The sequence below is a fragment of the Babylonia areolata genome, chromosome 30 (genome assembly GCF_041734735.1).
Source record: "Babylonia areolata isolate BAREFJ2019XMU chromosome 30, ASM4173473v1, whole genome shotgun sequence".
NCBI lineage: Eukaryota > Metazoa > Mollusca > Gastropoda > Neogastropoda > Buccinidae > Babylonia > Babylonia areolata.
In genome coordinates, this window is record NC_134905.1 from 24,812,380 (window position 1) to 24,839,271 (window position 26,892).

At 42.1% G+C, this 26,892-nt stretch overlaps 1 protein-coding gene across 1 annotated transcript; it reads left to right on the forward strand.

Annotated features, from left to right (window-relative positions):
- The first annotated feature begins 945 nt into the window (after positions 1-945).
- Positions 946-22,968, forward strand: LOC143275312 (putative H/ACA ribonucleoprotein complex subunit 4). The gene is given in 15 exon segments (XM_076579312.1): positions 946-1,029; positions 2,609-2,652; positions 4,309-4,398; positions 6,573-6,664; positions 7,669-7,699; positions 7,701-7,919; positions 9,506-9,632; positions 10,601-10,731; positions 11,964-12,107; positions 15,880-16,000; positions 16,689-16,807; positions 17,792-17,895; positions 19,032-19,113; positions 21,136-21,291; positions 22,679-22,968. Coding segments are annotated over 15 exon segments (1,611 nt in total). The 5' UTR covers positions 946-953; the 3' UTR covers positions 22,754-22,968.
- The last annotated feature ends 3,924 nt before the right edge of the window (positions 22,969-26,892 follow it).

Sequence of the window (26,892 nt, forward strand, 5' to 3'; positions counted from 1 at the left end):
CTCCCACACAAACATTCTAGGACTCTTCCTCTCGAACAACATAACCTTCATAAACTACTAAGGCCCAAAGCCCAGAACAGGTCGTTGAAACAAGGCCCCACACATTATGAACACTAATGAGTGTACCACGCTGTAGCACCAATATGACGGCGGTGTGTGGCTGCCTTAACGGTAGATTTACGTCTTACATATAAAACCGCATCCCACACGAGCGAATGTGAATAAGTTGCACCGATCCCACGAACGCAGAGGAACAAAAATTCAACCAGTTTCAATTTTATGGACCTATAATTGCATTTCACCTTTGTCTCCGAGACTGTTGTCACTTCAGAAGTTCGCGACCCCCCCCCCCCCAATAATTATCTGAAACAGACTTTTCAGCAGACGTTTTGTTTTTGTTTTTGTTGTTGTTTTGTTTGTTTGTTTTTTTCGTTGTTTTTTGTTCGTTTTTTTAACCAACTTCGTTCGAACAGAAACAGTACTTGCTACATTCTCTGGTTCAATTTTTACTTAATTATAGGCTTAACTGCCAGGAATAATTATTCAATTATTTTAACTAGCCGACTTTAATATATTTACAATAGAAGTGCACAGTAAAGAGATATCAGTGTCTATGCTTGAGCAATTTGGGAATTCTAGTATCTGTGGCTTGAGTGTGTATTGGTGCTGATTGTGCTGAATTTTAATTGGTGGCCTCACTCAGTGACTAAAGAAAGGCAAACGACAAAAACGCATGGATCCCTGTTTGTTGTCATTATATGGTGTCTGCCACGGACTCAAAGATAGAATAATTCAAAATAAATAAAATAAGAATTAAAAAACAAAACAACTAAAACTATATTCATTCATCCGTGAGGGTCCACTCACAGGTGTCAACCCTTTGTCGTGTTTAGTCCGTTACACCACCGCCACAAAGAACCGGAAACAGGAAACACAACAAGAAACCGGGGTTGATGTGGACATGCGCAAGTTCCTCAAACTCAACACGTGTAGTTGAAATGGCGGAAGGCGGTATTATGGATTCTGGAAGTAAGACATTAGTTTACTACTTTAAAATATAGGCCTGCACGTCCATTTAGCATATATGCGATGCATAAGATACTTATCTTTCAGACTTCAATAGGTTTGTTAGTGTACGGGGCTTGTATCTTTTCATGGAACTATTCCAACTTCGTCAATCTGCGCAGTGTGGTCAACACAAGGAGAGTGAACTTGGAGAACTTCTATGAAGTGAAAAACAACACAAAAGTCGTATTAAGAATAGTTACCTTCATTATAGCAACGAAAATTATTTCTGTTAGGATATTCGTTATTGGTACTTTTACTTTCAAAGGTAGAATTCTCAGTTGAAAACCAGAATTACTTGAAATACATTTCAACAATAATTTTTGCTCTCGTCCGTCACGACAATAATTGTGTCAGTGCAGTCATCGATTCAACGTATGCCTTTGAAAATTAAAGAGCAGTAATTGAGTTATTGTACTCCATTGTGTATTTGAGTGTTGTTTTATATTTATCTTTCTTATCCTCAGTGTTATTTGCTCACATGTGTGTTTTAAATTAACACGAGTCAAATTGTGCCCCGCTTGTATGTTTACTCACAACATGCGTTTGCGAAGTATCCACCTTTCAGTTGTCCATTTGTATACATATGTGTGTGTGTTCATTGTAACCTTTAAAAAAATTTTAATTCTTTGTGAACAAATTTGGTTATGAAAATAGTAAAGTAGTTGGGTTTTTTTTGTTTTTTTAATCAGTTCATTCCACACATTCGAATTGTGATGGCACTTGGAAAGGGCACAACAATAGTAAAGGACTTTAGAAGTAAAACAAAAATATTTCCATAGTAATGCTACTGTTATATTTTTATTTTTGTTTCACAAAACTTGGCACTTTTTGTTTTAGAATATTGACTGATTCAATTGAAAAATTATTTTTTATACTTATTTATTATTATACGTTTATCAATTTTGTTTAGAATAATATTTATTATTATTAAGAAAGATAAATATAAAACAACACTCAAATACACAATGAAGTACAATAACTCAATTACTGCTATTATTATCATACGTTTTACCAATTTTGTTTAGAATAATAGTGACTTCTGCTTAGTATGGAATTGGATGTTGCACAGAAATATTCATTTTTCAAGAGCAGCCAAAGTCTGCCAACTAATGGGTCCTCAGTCTGAATATTTATATATATACAATTGTTTGATTTTTTTTAATGGATCTAATTTACTGAAAGTGAAACAGATTTGACAGTCTGACTCAAGGCATACAAAAGCATGTGGCGATAACCAAGGGGACAAAGGGGACGTTACCTACTTCCGGGAGGTTATCGGCCGTAGTTCTCTCATTTTCTCCGCATAGGCGGATAGTAGTTTGCACAGGACAGGAATGTCAGACCCCTGCCGGAGTCTGCACTAGTTGGGTCACGGTAAGTATGTTATTTAAACGTAATTTTAGATAGAAAATTTCCTTTTCATATGGCAAGCAGGAAATAATCTGGATTGACAAATCTACAGTATTTTGAAATTTTGTTATTTGTATTATCATTGATATAGTATTGCATGTTACAATGATGATTCTCATGTTGATTGCAGAGAAGAAGAAGAAGAGCAAAGAACAGTCCGAGATGAGTCTTGGGGTAAGTAAATCTGTTATGTTAATTTTTGTTTTTACCTTTTTGGAGAAGGTGGCAGAATGGTTAACCCTTTGAACCCTGAGTTCCTGAGCAATTTTAACCCTTCTGCCTGAGCTCCTGAGCCAAAATTTGCAAATAATTGGTATTAAACCCTTTGAGCCCTGACCACCGCTTTACTGGTGGCAGAGAAAAATGGCATAATGCCCGGCCACCGGTTGAGCGGTGCGTAAACACTTGAAGCTTGCAGAGTCTCAACCTGGCCTATCAGGGCAGAAATCAGGGACAAAATGTGCGAGAAAACAACTGTACACAACGCAGCAGGAATTGATATGCTTGATGATTTATCAGAAGTAGAGTATGACAATGATTACTGTGATAGTGAGGTGGAATTCGAATCGGATGATTTTGCTACAGATAGTGATGTTGAAAATGAATCTGAGCATGCAGAATTAGTTGATCGTGTCAGGTTGAGACTCTGCACACTTCATGGTAGAAAATGATCGTTTTTTATCCAAAGCACATGCACAAAACACAGTGAGGGGGTGCGGCAATGTTGGTACTGCGTTCGCTGGCGTCGGAATATTACATTTTTTTCTGATTGGCTCTTCAATATAAGTCAACCAATAGCAAAACACGACAGGCTCAACCGGTGGCCAGGCATTATGCCACCCCTCCCCACCACCGGTAAAGCGGTGGTCAGGGCTCAAAGGGTTAGGACACTCAGCTTCCAATATAGAGAGTCTGTGAGGGTGTTGGTTTAATTTCGGCTGCCCTCACCCTTTCTCCCAAGTTTAAGTTTAACTGGAAAATCAAACTGAGCATCTTATCTTTCGGATGAGACAATAAACCAAGGTCCCATGTGCAGCACTCACTTGGTGCACTGAAAAAGAACCCATGGCAACAAAAGTGTTGTCCTCTGGCAAAATTATGTAAACAGAAACCCACTCTGATAGGTACACAAATATAAAAGCATGCACTCCGGGCCTGACAAGCGCGTTGGGTTATGCTGCTGTCAGGCATCTGCCTAGCAGGTGTGGTGTAGCGTATATGGACTTGTTTGAATGCAGTGGTGCCTCCTTGAGAAACTGAAGCTTTTACCTTTTCAAGGAAGGTCCCTTTCTTTTGAATTCATACAGTTCAAGGTAAAATAGATCATTCATTGAAAACATTAAGACAGGTAGAATATCTGTAACTTGATAATAAACATGAAAAACATTTGAAATACTGTGCATGGCGTTATGAATAGTAGAACAAAAATTGTCTCACCAGTTTTGCATTGAGAAAGATATATGACAGAATGCACATGTTATGTCAGATGTCATGTGCTCATGCATACAGCTAGGAAATGCACAAGCATCTGATGCATACGCACACATAGAGTGCACACATGAAACAAATGCACACACAGCCATTGTTTAGTGGAATTTTTTCTTTTGGTCAGTATGTTTCAGTATATAGTAAAACGAATGCAAACTTTTATGAATGCATAATAGACTGTCAAATGAAACTTTTCCAATAAGTTTGGAGAAAACCTGATTTGTATTAGTATATTATGCACTACAATTTTCTTTAGTTAGTCAGGTTGCATTTGTGCATCATATACATGAATTAATAGATTATGGAAGAGATGTTTACTTCTTTTTTTGTGTTTTCTTTCAGGAGATTCAAGCATCACAGACTTTTGTCCTGAAACCATCAGATGTCAGGAACAAAACCATCGCTGCTGAGCACTGGCCACTTTTGCTGAAAGTAGGTTTTTGTTGTGTGTCTCATGTTAACCCTTTCACTGTCACAGCCTCCTTTAGTAGACATTGAGGGGTCATGTTAAAAGGATTGTTTTTCACATTGTAATATAGTTTGACTTTCAATCTGAGGGTCCCGGGTTCGAATCACGGTGACGGCGCCTGGTGGGTAAAGGGTGGAGTTTTTTACGATCTCCCAGGTCAACATATGTGCAGACCTGCTAGTGCCTGAACCCCCTTCGTGTGCATACGCAAGCAGAAGATCAAATATGCACGTTAAAGATCCTGTAATCCATGTCAGTGTTCGGTGGGTTATGGAAACAAGAACATACCCAGCATGCACACCCCCGAAAACGGAGTATGGCTGCCTACATGGCGGGGTAAAAACAGTCATACACGTAAAAGCCCACTCATGTGCATACGAGTGAACGCAGAAGAAGAAGAAGAAGAATATAGGTTGACAGTTGCAGCCACAGTTTCCCCGTGCAATAGAACAGTGACTAACCTTTGCTCTCCAACTCAGTTTGAAGTAAACAAGTCCACTGTATTGCTTTGACGCAAACCAAAGCTTGTGACTGAAAGCATTGGGTCTAAAATATTTGGCGCTGGGGAGTATTTTTCACAAAGAAACTTGGCGCTGGAAGAGTTAACCCGCTTTGTGCCCTGTGGCACAAAACGCTGCAGCCAGTGTCTCTTATGCTGTCTGTTTTATGTTGTCTTAGCTAGCTTCCCCCAGGTATAGCCGTTCTCCTGTCTTGTGCTGTCTTAGCTAGCTTCCCCCAGGTATACCCGTTCTCCTGTCTTGTGCTGTCTTAGCTAGCATCCCCCAGGTATACCCATTCTCCTGTCTTGTGCTGTCATAGCTAGCTTCCTCCAGGGTTATGCCGTTCTCCTGTCTTGTGCTGTCTTAGCTAGCTTCCCCCAGGTATACCCGTTCTCCTGTCTTGTGCTGTCTTAGCTAGCATCCCCCAGGTATACCTGTTCTCCTGTCTTGTGCTGTCATAGCTAGCTTCCTCCAGGTATACCCGTTAAGTCTTGTGCTGTCTTAGCTAGCTTCCTCCAGGTATACCCGTTAAGTCTTGTGCTGTCTTAGCTAGCTTCCCCCAGGTATATCCATAGCTAGCTTCCCCCAGGTGTACCTGTTAAGTCTTGTGCTGTCTTAGCTAGCTTCCCTTCTAGCTTCCCCCATGTATAACCATCTCCTGTCTTGTGCTGTCTTAGCTAGCTTCCCCCAGGTGTACCCATTAGTCTTGTGCTGTCTTAGCTAGTTTCCCACAGGTATAGCTGTTCTCCTGTCTTGTGCTGTCTTAGCTAGCTTCCCCCAGGTATACCCGTTAAGTCTTGTGCTGTCTTAGCTAGCTTCCCCCAGGTATAGCTGTTCTCCTGTCTTGTGCTGTCTTAGCTAGCTTCCCCCAGGTATAGCTGTTCTCCTGTCTTGTGCTGTCTTAGCTAGCTTCCCCCAGTTATAGCCGTTCTCCTGTCTTGTGCTGTCTTAGCTAGCTTCCCCCAGTTATAGCCGTTCTCCTGTCTTGTGCTGTCTTAGCTAGCTTCCCCCAGGTATACCTGTTCTCCTGTCTTGTGTTGTCATAGCTAGCATCCCCCAGGTATACCTGTTCTCCTGTCTTGTGTTGTCATACTTCCTCCAGGTATACCCGTTAAGTCTTGTGCTGTCTTAGCTAGCTTCCCCTTGGTATATCCATAGCTAGCTTCCCCCAGGTGTACCCGTTAGTCTTGTGCTGTCTTAGCTAGCTTCCCCCAGGTATAGCCCTTCTCCTGTCTTGTGCTGTCTTAGCTAGCTTCCCCCAGTTATAGCAATTCTTCTAATGTGTGTCATTGTGAATGTGAGAACATATCGTGTGTGCTCCTGTATGTGTGTGCCATTAAGTAAACTTGGTCAGCGGGACACCGATCTGTGTTGGTCAGGATCCAGGTTTTTTCTATCAAACTTACTATCAGTGGTGATCTTATATGCAGTTACGTGGTTACGTGGCTTTGAATGATGTGCTATTTTATTATGTACATGTATGTTTCTGCAAGCTATTTATGTTAATTGATACTGCAAGCTATTGATGTTATTTCATGTGCTCGGGGGTATGAGTGTTGATCTTGGACAGGAGGAGCGGTTGTTGCAAAGCGTGACTTGCATGACATGTTATACACATTTATTTTGAATCTATGCAGGAATTTGACAAGCTGAACATCAAGACCAGCCACTACACTCCCGTCCCTAATGGGTTTTCTCCCCTGACACGACCCATCCTTGAGTACATGAAGTAGGTATTTAAACATAGCTGCCAACCATTCTGAATTTTTAGGGGGGGAAAAAATCAAATTTTAGCACTGGTTCAGAAATTACGATTTTCTGCATATTTTTGTGAATTTTTTTAATTTAAATAAAAAGAAACAAACAAAAACTGCAAATCAGGAAAACAACAACACAACACTGTCTTCATACAGAGAAAAAACAGAAAAGTCACATGCACTGCATAAAACAAATAAGTGAAAGGAAAAAGAAAATAAATAAAAGAACAAACGTTACATTCGTGGTTGTCTTTCCTCCTCCTCGTTGCCTTCAGTGATTTTTATGTATGGGCACCATTTTCTAGAAAATGCTATGGACATCATTTCTTGTGGTCAACGTTTCTTGTGGTCAAGTAATTTTACTCCCTGTCCCACATTTCGTTGTGGAATAAGTGTTGAGCTTGTGTTGATATTGTAAGCTCTTGCATTAATGTTCAAAGCTCTTTTCAGGTATGAGGTGCATAGATTTGATTTCATTTAATAAAGCAAAATTCTGTTTACAGTTCTCCAGTTTGTTGAGTGATACCAACCTATTGATAATGCATCTGTGTATAGAATATGCACTGAAACTGGACAAGATTTTGTTAAGGATTGGTGGACAAATCGAATCTTTTAACTCACTCAGTATGGCCAGTCCTCTCTTCTCCTCTACATAGACCCCTCAGATGTCCAGTGGGTGTCTCAATGACCCAACCTTTAGCTTCCGTCGTCAGAATTGTATTCTTTGTCAACATTCACCTCTTCAGTATAAGAGCCTTCTGCTTGCAATATTTTGATGGTGGTAATTGGGGTGAAACGCTGTTAACGTCGTCTCTTTCGCCATTTGTATGGAGAGAGTTAACAGTTCTCAAGTGACTACAGTTTCTGTAACCACAAATATGTTTTAAAGATGGTCATAGTCGAACACATCTGTCTCTGATGGCCGTTGTCGAAAACGACTGACTTAACATACACAATCCCCTTGTCCACATTACAGCACCGGGTTCATCAACCTGGACAAGCCAGCGAAACCCCTCGTCGCACGAGGTGGTGGCCTGGATCAAGCGAATCCTGCGTGTGGATAAAACTGGGCACAGCGGTACCCTGGACCCCAAGGTGACGGGGTGTCTGATCGTGTGCATCGAGCGAGCCACCCGGCTGGTCAAGTCGCAGCAAGGGGCCGGCAAGGAGTACGTCTGCACTTTCCGCCTGCACTCCCCGGTGGAGGATGAGAGCAAAGTGGCACAGGTGAGGAGTAGGGATTGTTTCACCTGTTGGGAAGTGTGTTTAGTGTGTATGGAAAACGTTGAGATACATGTGTGTGTGTGTGTGTGTCCAGAGCAAAGTGGCTTAGGTGAGGAGTGGGGATTGTTTCACCTGTTGGGAAGTGTGTTTAGTGTGTATGGAAAACGTGTTGTGATATGTGTGTGTGTCCAGAGCAAAGTGGCTAAGGTGAGGAGGGAGGGATTTGTTTTGAGTGTTACACCTGTTGGGAAGTGTGTTTAGTGTGTATGGAAAACGTGTTGTGATAGATGTGTGTGTGTTTGGTGTGGAAAGAAAATTTGGTGTCGAGTTATTTTCTTATTTTGTGAATGGGGGAAGATATCCTTTGTTGAAAGCATTTGTCCTCCTCTCCGTTTCTGTCTCTGCTCTTCATGGCTGTTGCGCCTGGAGTCTGCCTCCTTTGCTCGTGGGCTGCGAATCCAACGTTCACTCGTATACACAGGTGGGCTTTTACATGCATGACTGTTTTTTTACCCCCTGCCATGTAGGAAGTTGTCCGCATCTTCAACTCCAGTGTGAAGTCAATTCTGCTCTATGGATGCGAGACATGGCTGACAACACAGACGATGCAGCAGAAGATTCAGACATTCTTCAACACCTGTCTGAGGCGCATCTACAAGATTCGATGGCAGGAGAAGATCCGAAACGAAGATCTGTGGGAGCGAGCGGGACAGGAACCAGTGGCCAAGCAGATACTGCGGAGGAAGTGGGGCTGGATTGGACACACCCTCAGGAAGCCAGCGTCCAGCATCCCACGCCAAGCCCTGACCTGGAACCCGAAGGGAAAGAGGAAGAGAGGCCGGCCTCGCAACAGCTGGAGGCGAGATACCGAGGCAGAGCTGAAGCAGCAAGGGACCAACTTGACTGGAATGGCCAGAACAGCCCCGAACAGAGTGCGATGGCGAGGGGTCGTCGATGGCCTATGCTCCACCAGGAGCGATGGGCAAAATGAAATGATGTAGGAAGTCACGCTCGGCTGTTGCACCTTGTCTGTCTTCTCCTTCGTTGGTGGGCTGCCACTCCAGCGTTTACTTGCACACTCACTCATTCCCTCGACCGCTGGGGTCGTTGGGGGGACATGAGGAAGATGTCATAGCTCGCCACACCGTTCTGTTGGCAGCTGTCGTGAGATCATCTGGCATCGTCATTTTGGTCCATTCCTTGACCTTGTCGGACCAGCTCTTTCTCTGCCGCCCCCGTCTGCGCCCTCCCTCTACAGCCCATTGCAGGATGGTTTTGGAGAGGGTGTTATGTCATATGACGTGACCAAACCATGCCATCTTCTGTCGTTTGACAGTCGCCAGCAGTGGTTCTTCGGGCCCAACAAGGTTGCTGACCAGGTTCCGCACATAGTCATTGGTCTTGTGCTCCTTGTAGGAGATGTGTAGTAGTCTCCTCAAGCACTTGGTTTCGAATTACTTGCAGACACAGGTGGGCATTTATGTGTATGACTATTTTTACTCCCTGCCGTATAGGCAGTGATACTCGGCTGTTGTGCCTGGAGTCTTTCTATAGTTTAATTCTTTTGTTTTTTTCCTCCATTTTTTCAGAATCTTCAGCGTCTGACAGGTGCCCTGTTCCAGCGCCCCCCTCTGATTTCAGCGGTGAAGCGACAGCTCCGTGTGCGCACAGTGTACGCCGTCAACATGTTGGAGTACGACAAGGAGAAGGGCATGGGTAAGCTTGAAAGAACGGGCTTCTTCGTATTGTCATGGACGTCTGCAAATGTTTTGGTGTGGGGGAGGGGGTGTGTGGGGGGGGGTGGGGGGGAGATGAGATGAAAGTTTCTGGAAAATGTCCTTGGGGGGGGGGGGGGGGGGAGATTTAAAGAAACCATTTCCTGTTCTGGAAAAGTCTTTGGGGGAAATTAGAGAACTGTTTCCTGGTCTGGACATTTCGTGGGGTTTGTTCTGTGACAGCCTGGTCAGGCTTGAATTTAAAAGTCTGTTTTTATGAAGACGTTTGTCTGTTTGACGAAACAGCTCATGAATTGAAAGGATGAGGGATTTGTTTAATGAAAAGATTCATCTGTTTTGACGAAACAGTACATGAACTGGGTGGATGAGGGATTTGTTTAACCCCTTCATTGCCAGGGATAAAACAGTAGGAAGTGGCGTTTCAAGTCACAAAACAATATCCTAAACAGTAAGCCTAAAACTGACAAAATGGTCTGGAGATCCACTCCAGATAAACTGTGCGAATTTTCAGCCTTCCAGAGTTATTTCCCTTTTCCTGTTGATGTCATAAGTGATGTCACTATGCACATACGTGATACGTCCTATGGCAGTCAGTGGGGTTACCGAAAAGGTTGATGTGCTTGGTGAAACAGCGCATGAACTGAAAGGATGAGGGATTTGTTTAACTCTTTCCATACGAATGGCGAAAGAGACGAAGTTAACAGTGTTTCACCCCAATTACCATCATCAAAATATTGCAAGCGGAAGGCTCTTATACTGAAGATGTGAATGTTGACAAAGAATACCACAATTCTGACGACGGAAGCTAAAGGTTGGGTCATTCAGACACCCACTGGACATCCGAGGGGTCTGTGTAGAGGAGAAGAGAGGAATGGCCGTAAAAACATCGGATCTGTTTTGATGAAACAGTACATGAAATGAAAGGGTGCCCCTCACTGTGTCGCGCAGGGATCTTCCACGTGAAGTGTGAGGCGGGCACCTACATCCGTACCATGTGTGTTCACCTGGGACTCTTCCTGGGGGTCGGGGGTCAGATGCAGGAACTGAGACGCACACGCTCCGGAATCCAGTCGGAGGAGGTTTGTGACGGCGGTGGTGGTGTGTTGTCGTTGGTGGATTTGTGTGTGTGTTGCTTGGTTTTTTTTTTAAGGGCAGCATTGGCATGTTATGACAGAACATTACAGCAACAACTAAAGCTGCTAATACTCAGCGATAAATTGTGCGTAAAATCTGGTGGTTTTTTTTGGTTTTTGGGAGGTTTTTTAGGACAGTTTTAGTGTAAGGGTAATGTAGCATGGTGTTTATTTTGTGTGTGTGTGGGGGGGTGGGGGGGGGGGTGTATTTTTTTTAGTGCCATTGAGGTGAAGGAAGAATTAGTGAAATGATGGGGGGAGCAGCCCAAATTTCACGGAGAGGTGGCTGTGACTGAAACTTATTGTAGTATAATACAACATGGGATAAGATGATACATCTTGGGTCGACAACAACTGACGTGCATGATAATGATTTCAGGACTGCTTGGTGTGACAAGGACAACTAACACGATGATGATTACAGGAAGGTCTGGTGCAACAATGACGGCGTTTGTGTGATGATAATTTCATGGTGGCTTGGTGCGACGACAGCAGCTAACATGTGATGATGATGATAAAGTGTGGTGATGATAACGAACATGTGATGATAGCTAATGTTTGATGATGATTTCAGGACAACCTGGTGCAACATCATCTACTAACATGTGACAATAATAACTAACGTGGTGATGACAGCTAATGTGTGATGATAATTTCAGGACAGCTTGGTGCGATGACAATAACAGATGACAACAACTAACAGTTAACATGACGATGATTTCAGGACGGTCTGGTATCAACGATAACAGTTAACATGACGATGATTTCAGGACAGTCTGGTGACGATGATAACAGTTAACATGACGATGATTTCAGGACGGTCTGGTGACAATAACAGTTAACATGACGATGATTTCAGGACGGTCTGGCGACAATGATAACAGTTAACATGACGATGATTTCAGGACGGTCTGGCGACGATGATAACAGTTAACATGACGATGATTTCAGGACGGTCTGGTGACGATGATAACAGTTAACATGACGATGATTTCAGGACGGTCTGGCGACGATGATAACAGTTAACATGACAATGATTTCAGGACGGTCTGGTGACGATGATAACAGTTAACTTGACGATGATTTCAGGACAGTCTGGCGACGATAACAGTTAACATGACGATGATTTCAGGACGGTCTGGTGACAGTGTTAACAGTTAACTTGACGATGATTTCAGGACGGTCTGGTGACGATGCACGACGTGAAGGACGCCATGTATGAGTATGACCACAACAAGAACGAGGACTATCTGCGCCGCGTCATCAAACCTCTGGAGGCACTGCTCACCAGCCACAAGAGGATCTTCATGAAGGACTCCGCGGTAAGCCACCGACATGGCGCTGGTGTTGTAATGTATCTGAATGTGTAGTGTGTGTGTATTGTGCTGGTGTGCAACACTGCTGTTGTAATGTGTCTGTATGTGTAATGTGTGTGTATTGTGCTGGTGTGCAACACTGGTGTTGTAATGTGTCTGTATGTGTAGTGTGTGTGTATTGTGCTGGTGTGCAACACTGGTGTTGTAATGTGTCTGTATGTGTAATGTGTGTGTATTGTGTTGATGTGCAACACTGGTGTTGTAATGTGTCTGTATGTGTAATGTGTGTGTATTGTGCTGGTGTGCAACACTGGTGTTGTAATGTGTCTGTATGTGTAATGTGTGTATTGTGCTGGTGTACAACACTGGTGTTGTAATGTGTCTGTATGTGTAATGTGTGTATTGTGCTGGTGTGCAGCACTAGTGTTGTAATGTGTCTGTATGTGTAATGTGTGTGTGTATTGTGCTGATGTGCAACACTGGTGTTGTAATGTGTCTGTATGTGTAATGTGTGTGTATTGTGCTGGTGTGCAACACTGGTGTTGTAATGTGTCTGTATGTGTAATGTGTGTATTGTGTTGATGTGCAACACTGGTGTTGTAATGTGTCTGTATGTGTAATGTGTGTATTGTGTTGATGTGCAACACTGGTGTTGTAATGTGTCTGTATGTGTAATGTGTGTGTATTGTGCTGGTGTGCAACACTGGTGTTGTAATGGGTCTGTATGTGAAATGTGTGTGTATTGTGCTGGTGTGCAACACTGGTGTTGTAATGTGTCTGTATGTGTAATGTGTGTATTGTGCTGGTGTGCAGCACTGGTGTTGTAATGTGTCTGTATGTGTAATGTGTGTGTATTGTGCTGGTGTGCAACACTGGTGTTGTAATGTGTCTGTATGTGTAGTGTGTGTGTATTGTGTTGATGTGCAACACTGGTGTTGTAATGTGTCTGTATGTGTAATGTGTGTGTATTGTGCTGATGTGCAGCACTGGTGTTGTAATTTGTAGTGTGTGTAATGTGTGTGTATTGTGTTGATGTGTAACACTGGTGTTGTAATGTGTCTGTATGTGTAATGTGTGTGTATTGTGCTGGTGTGCAACACTGGTGTTGTAATGTGTCTGTATGTGTAGTGTGTGTGTATTGTGCTGGTGTGCAGCACTGGTGTTGTAATGTGTGTGTGTATGTGTGAACATGTTTGTGTGTATGTGTTGCTTCTCATCAGTCACAAGAGGATCTTCAAGAAGAACTCTGCGGTAAGTCACATGTCGCTCGTGTGCTGTGCTGGTGTTGTAGTGTGTGTGTGTGTGTGAACATGTGTATGTGTAATGTGTTTGTGTGTGTGTGAACACGTGTGTGTGTCGCTCCTTACCAGTCACAAGAGGATCTTCAAGGACTCTGCAGTAAGTCACATGTCGCTGGTGTGCTGTGCTGGTGTTGTAGTGTGTGTGTGTGTGTGTGTGAACATGTGTAATGTGTTTGTGTGTGTGTATGTGAAGTGTGTGTGTCACTCCTTACCAGTCACAAGAGGATCTTCAAGGACTCTGCAGTAAGTCACATGGCGCTCGTGTGCTGTGCTGGTGTTGTAGTGTGTGTGTGTGTGAACATGTGTAAATGTAATGTGTGTGTATAGTGCTGATGCACAGTGCTGGTGTTGTAATGTTTGTGTGTGAACGTGTGTGTGTGTGTGTGTGTGAACATCGTGTGTGTGTGTGTGTGTGTGAACATGTGTGTGCCGCTCCTCACCAACCACAAGAGGATCTTCATGAAGGACTCTGCAGTAAGTCACTTGGTGCTGTTGTACAGTGCTGGTGTGTGTGTTCATGGGTGAACATGTGTATGTGTAATGTGTGTGTATAGTCCTGATGCGCAGTGCTGGTGTTGTAAAGTGTGTGTGTGTGAACATGTGTATTTGTATGTGGAATGTGTGTATGGACTTTTTCGTTTGTGGGCTGTAACTCCCACATTCACTCCTATGTACACGAGTGGGCTTTCACATGTACGAACTTTTTTACCACGCCATGTAGGCAGCCATGCTGAGTATGTTCTTGTTTCCACAGCCCACCGAATGCTGACATGGATTACAGGATCTTTAATTGGTTCCAATCTCGGTAACGGCGCCTGGTGGGTAAAGGGTGGAGGATTTCTGATCTGCTAGGTCATCGTATGTGTAGACCTGCTTGTGCCTGAACCCCATTCATGTGTATACTATACACAAGCAGAAGATCAAATCAACACATTAAAGATCCTGTCCTTGTCAGTGTTCAGTGGGTTATGGAAACCAGAGCATACTTGGCATGCACACCCCCGAAACGGGAGTATGGCTGCCTACATAGCAGGGTAAAAATGGTCATACACATTAAAGCCCACTCAAGTACATGTAAGTGAACGTGGGAGTTGCAGCCCACCAACGAAGAAGTTTCTCTTTGTATTTAGGTGTTACTAGTAATGAACGTCCATCGTATTGTTGTGTTGCGTGTATTTGTTTCCTCTTTGTATTTAGGTGTTCCTAGTAACGAATGTCCATCGTATTGTCATGTGTATTTCTGTTTCCTTTTTGTACGTAGGTGTTGACAGTAATGATGGCCCGCTGTATTGACATGTTGTCATGTGTGTTTCTTTCCGTTTCCTCTTCGTATTTAGGTGTTGACAATAATGAACATCCATCATATTGTTGTGTTGTCATGTGTGTTTCTTTCTGTTTCCTCTTTGTATTTAGGTGTTGACAGTAATGAACGTCCGCCGTATTGTCATGTTGTTATGTGTATTAACTATTTCTTTCCATTTCCTCATCATATTTAGGTGTTAATAGTAATGAATGTGCACTGTGTTGTGTTGTCATGTGTATTTCTGTTTCCTCTTTGTATTTAGGTGTTCCTAGTAACGAATGTCCATCGTATTGTCATGTGTATTTCTGTTTCCTCTTTGTATTTAGGTGTTCCTAGTAACGAACGTCCATCGTGTTGTCAGGTGTATTTCTGTTTCCTCTTTGTATGTAGGTGTTCCTAGTAACGAACGTCCATCGTGTTGTCAGGTGTATTTCTGTTTCCTCTTTGTATGTAGGTGTTGACAGTAATGATCGTCCGCCGTATTGTCATGTTGTTATGTGTGTTTCTCTCCGTTTCCTCTTCGTATTTAGGTGTTCCAAGTAATGAACATCCATCGTATTGTTGTGTTGTCATGTGTATTTCTGTTTCCTCTTTGTATTTAGGTGTTGACAGTAATGAACGTCCGCCGTATTGTCATGTTGTTGTCATGTGTATTAACTTTTTTTTTTTCCATTTCCTCATCATATTTAGGTGTTAATAGTAATGAATGTGCACCATGTTGTGTTGTCATGTGTATTTCTGTTTCCTCTCCGTATTAGGTGTTATATCACAGATTGACATAAGTTTACAGTTTGCCCAACAGCAAAGTGAGAACTGTAGTATTAATGGTTTCTCTATTGCAGTGGGAAATCATCTACAGCTTAGTCTTTTGTGAAGGACTATGACTCTCAAACTGGGAGGCAAAATTGCAGTCTCTTAGGGCTGCAGCCTTGGGGGCTAGTTGGCCTTTGGGAACCATCCCAATGCTGACTGTCCTAAAGCCCTCTTGGCTGAGAGTGGGGATGTAACTTGGGCAAGACGCTCTCCACTATAATCAAATTGTAGCCCCGATAGTCGAGACAGCAGTTACCTCCTCTGCTGCTCTGATGGTCATAGTTGAACACGACTATCATACAGGTGTGGACAGTAATGAACATCCACCATATTGTCGTGTTGTCACGTTGTGCCTGTGCAGGTGAACGCAGTGTGCTACGGGGCCAAGATCATGTTGCCCGGTGTGCTTCGCTACGAGGATGGCATCGAAGTGAACCAGGAGATCGTCATTGTTACCACCAAAGGAGAGGCCATTGCTTTGGGTACGTGTTCCGTCTTGTTTTGTACGGCCTCTTTTGTTCAGGTTCTGTGTGGTCAGTTTCACGGAAAGGAGAGGCCATTGCATTGGGTACATGCCGTCTTGTTTGTCTGTTTCATATGTTGTTGTTTTTTTGTTATTCTGTGTGATCAGTTTGTTTTAAAATGTTAAAAATTTGCAGCCCTAGTGCTTTGTTTACAGATTGTGCTTCGTTTACAAATGTTACACATCGTGCAGTCATAGCACTTTGTTTACAAATGTTACACATCATGCAGCCATAGCACTTTGTTTACAAATGTTACACATCGTGCAGCCATAGCACTTTGTTTACAAATGTTACACATCGTGCAGTCATGGCACTTTGTTTACAAATGTTACAAATCGTGCAGTCATGGCACTTTGTTTACAAATGTTACACATCGTGCAGTCATAGCACTTTGTTTACAAATGTTACACATCGTGCAGCCTTAGCACTTTGTTTACAAATGTTACACATTGTGAAGCCATAGCACTTTGTTTACAAATGTTACAAATCGTGCAGCCATAGCACTTTGTTTAAAATGTTACACATCGTGCAGTCATAACACTTTGTTTACAAATGTTACACATTGTGAAGTCATAGCACTTTGTTTACAAATGTTACACATCATGCAGCCATAGCACTTTGTTTACAAATGTTACACATCGTGCAGCCATTGCTCTGATGACGACGTCAACGATGGCAGCGTGTGACCACGGTACAGTGGCCAAGATCAAGCGAGTCATCATGCAGAGGGACCTGTACCCCAAGAAATGGGGGCTGGGACCTATGGTGAGTTGTTCATTCAGCGTGAGTGTGTGAGAGAGAGAGAGAGAGTGAGTTTGTGAGAGAGAGAGATCGTGTGTGAGAGAGAGTTTGTGAGAGAGAGAGAGTGTGTGAGAGAGAGAGTTTGTGTGTGTGAGAGAGAGTTTGAGAGAGAGAGAGAGAGATTGTGTGTGTGAGAGTTTGTGAGAGAGAGAGAGAGATTGTGTGTGAGAGAGAGAGAGAGATTGTGTGTGTGAGAGAGTTTGTGAGAGAGAGAGAGTTTGTGTGTGAGAGAGTCTGTTTGAGAAAGTGTGTGTGAGAGAGAGAGAGAGTGTGTGTTTGTGAGATAGTGTGTGTGTTTGTCAGAGAGGAAATGTGTATGTGTGAGAGAGAGAGAGAGAGAATGTGTGGTTTGTGCTTGCGATTACATGCATGTTTGTGTTTGAGGCGGAGCGGGTGGCATGGTGGTGAGGGTGATGCTGGTGTCAGTATTTCTAGAATTGTGCTCACGATTATTTGTAATGCCCCCTTGTCCAGAGGGCTCCATTGCTGAATGGACAGTAAAACATTGTCAACATCTCAGTGTGTTTGTGACGGTGGTGATGTTGTGTTGTTGTTGGTGGGTTTTTTTTGTGTGTGTTTTTTAAAGGGCAGCAATAGCTTGCCCTGAATGGACAGTAAAACATTGTCAACATCTCAGTGTGTTTGTGACGGTGGTGTTGTGTTGTCGTTGGTGGGGTTTTTTTGTGTGTGTGTTTTTAAAGGGCTGCAATAGCTTGCCCTGAATGGACAGTAAAACATTGTCAACATCTCAGTGTGTTTGTGATGGTGGTGGTGTTGTGTTGTTGTTGGTGGGGTTTTTTTTGTGTGTGTGTTTTAAAGGGCAGCAATAGCTTGCCCTGAATGGACAGTAAAACATTGTCATCATCTCAGTGTGTTAGTGGCACATGCACAGAAGACAGACACACAGATGCAGGTAGAAATGACACACTGTCTGACTGCTGATTGCAGGCTTCCCAGAAGAAGGCCATGATCATGAAAGGCGAGCTGGACAAGTACGGCAAACCCAACGAGAAAACTCCCAAGGACTACCTGCAGAAAATGCAGGCCGCAAAGTAACTCTATTTTTGTTTCTGTCTCTCTGTTGTAGTTTTTTTGTTGTTGTTTTTAATTCCACCCTTGCCATTAAAGGTTCTGTTTTCCTAAAATAGGATAATTCACAAGATCATTACGAGTAGAATAATGTTGGAATGGGGGAGGCAGGTTTAGACAGTACAATGGTGTACAAAATTTGCTGATAACTGAAACCATGATTCAGTGAAATGATCCATACGTACGGAAATAAGAATTACCTTTAACTCATTCACCTGTACGCCTTAAATATGGCTCTGGCGTCAACATTTGTGTCACTAAAACGGTTTTCGGATCCTACATGTGCATAAACCGTATACAGTATTTTGGATGTGTGTACATGTAATTTGGAGGAGAAACAGTATTTTTTCTGAATTTGTTCCATATCAGTGTATCAGGGAAGCCTGCTAAGGCTGTAAACTCCGTAGGGTCGAAGGGGTTAAATGTGCAAAAATGCCCGGACTATGAATGTGTTTGAAGATGTCATGACTGAATCAGGCATTGGGACTCCTGATCCTGTGTTTGGAGTTCCAGACCTCATTTCAGCCTGCTGTTCTGTTCTGAGTACCTGTTTATTTGATAACAAGAGCGTGATTTTGCTTTGTAATGTTGATTTGATAACCAGTGAATGGCTTTGTTTTGTTACACTTTTCTCCTCTTCTTTTTTTTTTTTTTTTTTTTAACTTTTTTTTCTTGGCAGAAATGACCTGTTACAGAATATCTTTTAGCTGGATTTTAGAAGAGTGATAAAGGTCAGCTTTGTATGAGTGATACTATTCATGAAGACAACACTCGACTGTTGGCCGCCATTCTTTCTGTTTCTGGACCTTGCGATTGGAATGAACTTCCTTTTTCGCTTATCAAGTCTCCACACTCAGCTCTTTCAAGTCTGGCCTTAAAACCCACCTCTTCCCAAAATAGCCTCCCTTGCCTGCCCTTCCTTGTCTTTAGTTTCTACAGTTTTAGAGTTATGCATGCGTGTGAATGACTGGTGCGAAAGCGCTTTGATTTGTCTCTGCACAAGATCCAGCGCTATATAAATACCATTATTATTATTATTATTATGAAGACAAAACTTCATTAGGTGTTCATCTCATAAATTATGGTAATGATGTCACAGAGAGCAGCAGCAGCAGAAAACACAAGCGGCACCAGTCGCAGCCTCTGTCGTTTCCTCGTCGTCGTCATCATCTTCGTCAAAGGTACACACACAGTTGCTGGTTGAAAATGTCTCTGGTCTGTCAGGCACTGCATGCTTCTTACGTGGTTTGAGTTTACAGTTGTGTTCAGGTGAACTATCTCTGTCATTTTTTTTTTGTCATCTTTGTTGTTAATTTATTAAAAAATGTTTATTGGGTTGTTATAGATTTTTAAAAAAATGTTTCCTCGTCGTCGTCATCTTCGTCAAAGGTACACAGTTGCTGGTTGAAAATGTCTCTGGTCTGTCAAGCACTGCATGCTTCTTACGTTGTTTGAGTTTACAGTTGTGTTCAGTTGAACTATGTCATTTTTTTTGGTCATCTTTGCTGTTAATTTATTTAAAATGTTTCTTATCGGGTTGTTATAGATATTTTAAAAGTTTTTAAAGCATATATTTGAAGTGGCTCCCTTTTTAAAAAAAATTTTTTCATAAGTTTTAAGTCTTAAAAAAAAAAATAATAATAATCCCGGTTTGAAAAGGGTTTTTAATTTGGCTCTCTTTTCTGTGATTTAAAAAAAAAAAAAAAAAAAAAAATCGTTTCTGGCAATGATTAGTAAAGCACAGCAGCAAATTGTTCCATTTAGATTTAAAAGTAAGATGATGATTTCATTTAAAAGAACCGATCTGTAAAGGACAGAAATTGCATTTTGATTTTTTTTTTTTGAGAAGCACAGGTAATACTTGAAACAAAAGCAGTAATGCTCATTATTTAATAGCTAAATGATTGCTGAAAATATTGATTCTCGTCTTATTTTAAGAAATGGTGTTATTGCTAAAAAAAAACACAAAAAAACACAGGGAAATGAATCATTTCTACCCAACACAAATAAGATATGTACTCCATGGTGTTTGCAGCGACAGTGATACCCAAACAGATTAGACATGTACTCCCATGGTGTTTGCAGTGAAAGTGATACCCAAACAGATTACACATGTACTCCATGGTGTTTGCAGCGAAAGTGATACCCAGATTAGACATGTACTCCATGGTGTTTGCAGCGAAAGTGATACCCAAACAGATTAGACATGTGCTCCATGGTGTTTGCAGCGAAAGTGATACCCAAACAGATTAGACATGTACTCCCATGGTGTTTGCAGCGAAAGTGATACCCAGATTAGACATGTGCTCCATGGTGTTTGCAGTGAAAGTGATACCCAGACAGATTAGACATGTACTCCCATGGTGTTTGCAGTGAAAGCGATACCCAGATTAGACATGTACTCCATGGTGTTTGCAGTGAAAGCAATACCCAGATTAGACATGTACTCCATGGTGTTTGCAGCGAAAGTGATACCCAGACAGATTAGACATGTACTCCCATGGTGTTTGCAGCGAAAGCGATACCCAGATTAGACATGTACTTCCATGATGTTTGCAGTGAAAGCGATACCCAGATTAGACATGTACTCCCATGGTGTTTGCAGTGAAAGCGATACCCAGATTAGACATGTACTCCCATGGTGTTTGCAGTGAAAGCGATACCCAGATTAGACATGTACTTCCATGATGTTTGCAGCGAAAGCGATACCCAGATTAGACATGTACTCCCATGGTGTTTGCAGTGAAAGCGATACCCAGATTAGACATGTACTCCCATGGTGTTTGCAGTGAAAGCGATACCCAGATTAGACATGTACTCCCATGGTGTTTGCAGTGAAAGCGATACCCAGATTAGACATGTACCCCTATGGTGTTTGCAGCGAAAACGATACCCAGATTAGACATGTGCTTCCATGATGTTTGCAGTGAAAGCTATACCCAGATTAGACATGTACTCCCCTGGTGTTTGCAGTGGAAGCGATACCCAGATTAGACATGTACTTCCATGATGTTTGCAGTGAAAGCGATACCCAGATCAGACATGTGCTCCCATGGTGTTTGCAGTGAAAGCGATACCCAGATTAGACATGTACTTCCATGATGTTTGCAGCGAAAGCTATACCCAGATTAGACATGTACTTCAATGATGTTTGCAGCGAAAGCGATACCCAGATTAGACATGTACTTCCATGATGTTTGCAGCGAAAGCGACAGAGCAGTGGAGAATCCAGCGACAGTGCGGCCGACACCAGCGCCATGGATACCAGTGCCGTGGCTAGCCCCTCTGCTTCTGGCGACGCAGACACAGAGAAGAAGAAAAAGAAGAAGAAGAAGAAAGAAAAACACAGTGAACCAGAAGTGAGTGGAACTACATTCATTCATAAGAATTTCCATGTAATGGAGGAGGAGAAGCTGAGAACAATAATAATAATGATAAATTGTTGTTTTTTTTAAAGAATTTCCATCTAACAAGCAAAAAGATAAGAACAATAATATAATGATCAATTGTTTTTATAAGGCACATGATTATGTATTGTGGAACATGGTGCACTTTGCACTATCTGTTCACACGGTGCTCACCACACCACACGCACACACACACGCACGCATACGGAATATATATATGTGTGTGTGTGTGTGTGTGTGTGAAATCTTAAATGGTGTATTCTTGTGAGGAAACTCTGTGGCAAAATTGGGTAGGGGTTGGACTTCATCCAGTGTTCAGGGTTCAAGGCTCTATTTCAGCATGGTCAATTCCTATTGAACAGGAGTAGTTTGCTGCAGCTGTCCAGCTTTGTTACACTGTGAAAAACTATCTGTTTAACATGATCCCTGGATGTCAGCTAAAGTCGCCCATGGCAGTGAAATGTTTAGTCCACTAGATTCGCCAATGGTGGTGAAAGAGTATAAAAAAAACAGAAAATCCCAAAATAAGCTTACATTTATTTGACACAGTTTTATTTTTTGTAATTTTCTGTGCTCTTACATTTACTTGACACAGTTTTATTTTTTGGTAATTTTCTGTGCTCTTACGTTTACTTGACACAGCTTTATTTTTTGGTAATTTTCTGTGCTCTTACGTTTACTTGACACAGCTTTATTTTTTGGTAATTTTCTGTACTAGTACATTTACTTGACACAGTTTTATTTTTTGGTAATTTTCTGTACTCTTACATTTACTTGACACAGTTTTATTTTTTGGTAATTTTCTGTGCTCTTACATTTACTTGACAGCTTTATTTTTTGGTAATTTTCTGTGCTCTTACATTTACTTGACACAGCTTTATTTTTTGGTAATTTTCTGTGCTCTTACATTTACTTGACACAGTTTTATTTTTTGGTAATTTTCTGTACTCGTACATTTACTTGACACAGCTTTATTTTTTGGTAATTTTCTGTGCTCTTACATTTACTTGACACAGCTTTATTTTTTGGTAATTTTCTGTACTCTTACATTTACTTGACACAGCTTTATTTTTTGGTAATTTTCTGTACTCTTACATTTACTTGACACAGCTTTATTTTTTGGTAATTTTCTGTGCTCTTACATTTACTTGACACAGCTTTATTTTTTTTGATAATTTTCTGTGCTCTTACATTTACTTGACACAGTTTTATTTTTTGGTAATTTTCTGTGCTCTTACATTTACTTGACACAGTTTTATTTTTTGGTAATTTTCTGTACTCTTACATTTATTTGACACAGTTTTATTTTTTGTAATTTTCTGTGCTTTGTTGGTTTCAGGAGTCAGCGGAGGGACCGGAGAAGAAGAAAAAGAAGAAGAAGAAGAAAGCCAAGACGGATGACGACAGTGACTGAGTGTTCAAAAACATTTTACCACCAGTGAATGTGATCATGGACACTGTTTTTCATAGACACTGTTGTTTTTTTTATTTTTTGTGTTTGTCACCCCTTGTCTCTCTGTCACCATGCAGACAATTCACATTGGCCGCAGTGCTCTGCTGGTGACCACGCCTTGAGGTGTCTTGTCTGTAGTCAGTGTGCAGAAAATAAACATCATCATGTAATCCAAATACCTGGACTCTGTGTGTGTGTGTGATACATGGTATGCTTTGTTGGCTGTGTGTCCATGTGGGGGGGGGGGGGGAGTAAATTGTATGCTTTATGTGTATGTATGAGATATATTGTATGCTTTGTGTGTGTGGTATATATGATTCAAATGTGTGTGGGTGAGGTATATTGTATGTTTTGTTGATTGTGTGTGTGAGTGAGATGTATGCTTCATTTATTGTATTTTATTAACTCTTCTGTCAACAACAGATTTCTCTGTGTGAAATTCAGGCTGCCCTCCCCAGGGAGAGCTTGCGCTTCACTGAGAGTGCCACCCTTTTTTTGAAAGTGAGTCTATGTTATAACCTGGTGTTAGGTTGTCTGTGTGTCCATGGTAAACTTTAACATTGCCATTTTCTGTCAATACCAAATTTGGCTTCAAAATCGTAGGGAAAAAAATCTTCACAGTCGTATCAATAAGAGTTTGTAAGTTTACCTTATCATTAATGGTTTATTTAGTTGAGGCCATTTCCGGGATAACGAAAATGCTATATTACCGCATCCCACTTGCAGTAGCGTTGGTGATGCTTAGTGAGTAGACTGTGTGACCTCAATTTTCTTGTTCGCAATTAAATGGAAAGAAATAAAAATTCTGAACAGAACACATACAGTGACACAGACTACATCATTGACGCGTTTACCGCATATGAATCTTTTTAAGTGGATACTCAATTAACTAGAATGAACATAAAAGAGAAATTGAATCGACCATGTCGCACTTTCCTGGCGGGTTTAACTAAATTTGTACATCTACCTAGATCTTGCAGCGTGATTGTGGTGATAGCCACGTCTCCTTTACCACAGACTTTAAAGAATTCTTTATTGCCCTTAAAGTTAATGATTACATTAAAAAAAAAAAAATTTTTAAGTGTATCACAAGTGAGTCTTGAAGGCCTTGCCTCTCTTGTTTTCTTTTTTTCTGCCTGCAGTTTTGTTTTCCAGTCGTGGATTTTTCTACAGAATTTTGCCAGGGACAATCCTTTTGTTGCCATGGGTCCATTTACGTGAGCCAAGTTGCACACGGGACATCGGTTTATTGTCTCATCTTAATGACTAGCGTCCAGACAACCACTTGAGGTCTAGTGGAGGGGCCCGGGGAGAAAATAACAGTTACTGTGGGATTCAAACTCAGATTCACTTGCTTCCTAGGCAGACGCATTACCACTAAGCCAACACTCCATTATTTCGTGTGTGTGTGGTTTTTTTTAAATTTTATATCAGTTCACTTGAAGTTATATCAGACGAGGAAAAAGGGGAAAGGAAAGAGAGTGTGTGAGTTCTGATTAATACGAGGAAAAAAATGAAACGTTCCATGTGAACATTGCCACAAGGACAAAGAATGAGGTGGTATGATGCCACGAAAGGCTACTAAAGAAAAAAAGCATCTTCATCACTACAACAGCAGCAGCATCCTCATCACAATCATCTGGCAACTGACGTTCACGCATTCGATGGTCAGAAGGAAAGGATTCAGTTGATCATAATCTTTACCAAAAAAAAAAAAAAAAAAAGACCAGACATTCTTCTAAATAGTAAATCTTTATTCACATATATCCCTGACATGACCTGTCTATAATCATCAATCCAAATCAGAATCTATACTCGCTATGTGTAAGAGAAATGCCATGTGTACTTTACAATACATGCATCGAAAAAGTCTCAAAACAAGTTTACATTGTCCCAAATGCAAAAGTTGGTGATTGTATCAAAACTGCTATATTAATCTGATACCACCACCATTTCATTGTATATGATGTGTTAATCATATGTACAAAAATATAGAGGATAGGTTAAATAACATTGCCTGTATGTAATGTAAAGCTTTACAGAGGTTGACATATATTTGGAAGGAAAGATTTCAACAACAAAAAAAAGAAATGCTGTGCACATTCACAGCTGGTTATATAGCAAGCAGACAAAAAAAGGGAGGAGAAAGAGTGTCTATGAGAGGTAGGGAGAAAGAGAGAGGGGGGGAAGAAGTCAATTTAAGTAGACTAATTACAAAAACGGTTTTCAAAATTATAGAAATTATGTAAAAATAAGTTTGAAGAAAAAAGAAGTCAATACAAATTTGATCCAAGCGCAGAATATTCAATGCTCGGTCAATATTTCACATATGTTATGCAATATTTTGTTTTAAATGTTTTGTTGCAGTTGTTAAATTTTTTTTTTTTTTTTTTTTTTTCTTAATCAAATCCTATTGTTTCAAATGTCAGTGTAACAAATGACTTTATGATTATTATGATTGTTACTATTTTTTTTATATATTAATTTATCTCTTATTATTCTCTTTTGCTGGCAGCCATCTTTCTCTGAGCTCTTAAAATCTTTACATGTCATGGGATCTTATCACAACAAGAAACAAAACAAAAATAAACAAAAGAAAAGAAGAAACGACATCTCTTGTAAAAAAAAAACAACCTCTCACTCACTCCATCTCTCCCCCAAGCCACCTCCTTCACACACACACCCCTCCCCCCTTCTCTCTCCCTCCCTCTTCTTGGCTAATCTACGATCCCCCGTCTCCACTCCCTCCACCCTTCCTCTCCCTCTCTCTTTGGCTTATTGACGACACCCCCCCTCCCACCCACCCTCTTTCCCTCTCTCCTTGTCCTATCGAAGACACCCCCCTTCCCACCCCTCTCTTTCCCTCTCTCCTTGTCCTATCGAAGACACCCCCCTTCCCACCCTCTCTCTTTCCCTCTCTCCTTGTCCTATCGAAGACACCCCCCTTCCCACCCCTCTCTCTTTCCCTCTCTCCTTGTCCTATCGAAGACACCCCCCTTCCCACCCTCTCTCTTTCCCTCTCTCCTTGTCCTATCGAAGACACCCCCCTTCCCACCCTCTCTCTTTCCCTCTCTCCTTGTCCTATCGAAGACACCCCCCTTCCCACCCTCTCTCTTTCCCTCTCTCCTTGTCCTATCGAAGACACCCCCCTTCCCACCCTCTCTCTCTTTCCCTCTCTCCTTGTCCTATCGAAGACACCCCCCTTCCCACCCTCTCTCTTTCCCTCTTTCCTTGTCCTATCGAAGACACCCCCCTTCCCACCCTCTCTCTTTCCCTCTCTCCTTGTCCTATCAAAGACCCCACCCCTCTCTCTTTCCCTCTTTCCTTGTCCTATCGAAGACACCCCCCTTCCCACCCTCTCTCTTTCCCTCTCTCCTTGTCCTATCGAAGACACCCCCCCTTCCCACCCTCTCTCTTTCCCTCTCTCCTTGTCCTATCGAAGACACCCCCCCTTCCCACCCTCTCTCTTTCCCTCTCTCCTTGTCCTATCAAAGACCCCTCCCCACCCCTCTCTCTTTCCCTCTCTCCTTGTCCTATCGAAGACACCTCCCCTCTCTCTTTCCCTCTCTCCTTGTCCTATCAAAGACCCCTCCCCACCCCTCTCTCTTTCCCTCTCTCCTTGTCCCATCGACGACACCCCCCTTCCACCCTCTCTTCTTGTCGAATCAGCAACTGCTGCTCGCTCTCTCTCTCTCATTGGCCTATCGACAATCCCCCCTCTCACACCCTCCCTCCCTTGAACTGCTGATGATCCCTACCCAGGCTCTCCCTCCCTCTCTCTCCTTGGTCTCTCAACAATCCCCATCCTTGCCTCTCTCCCTTTCTCCATCCTCCCCTCTCTCTCACCTTGGCCTATCGACAATCCCCACACCAACTTTCCCTCCCTCTCTCTCCTTGGTCTCCCAACAATCCCCACCTCCGCCTCTCTCCTGCCCTCTCTCCCTGGCCTACCGAAGATGCTCAACCTCCACGCCTCTCCCTCCCCCTCTCTCTCCTTGGTCTCTCAACGATCCCCATCCCCGCCACTCTCTCTCTCTCTCTCCTTTCCCCGTCACACGCACTCACCCGTCTCTCTCTGTCTCTCTCTCCTCCCAAACAGA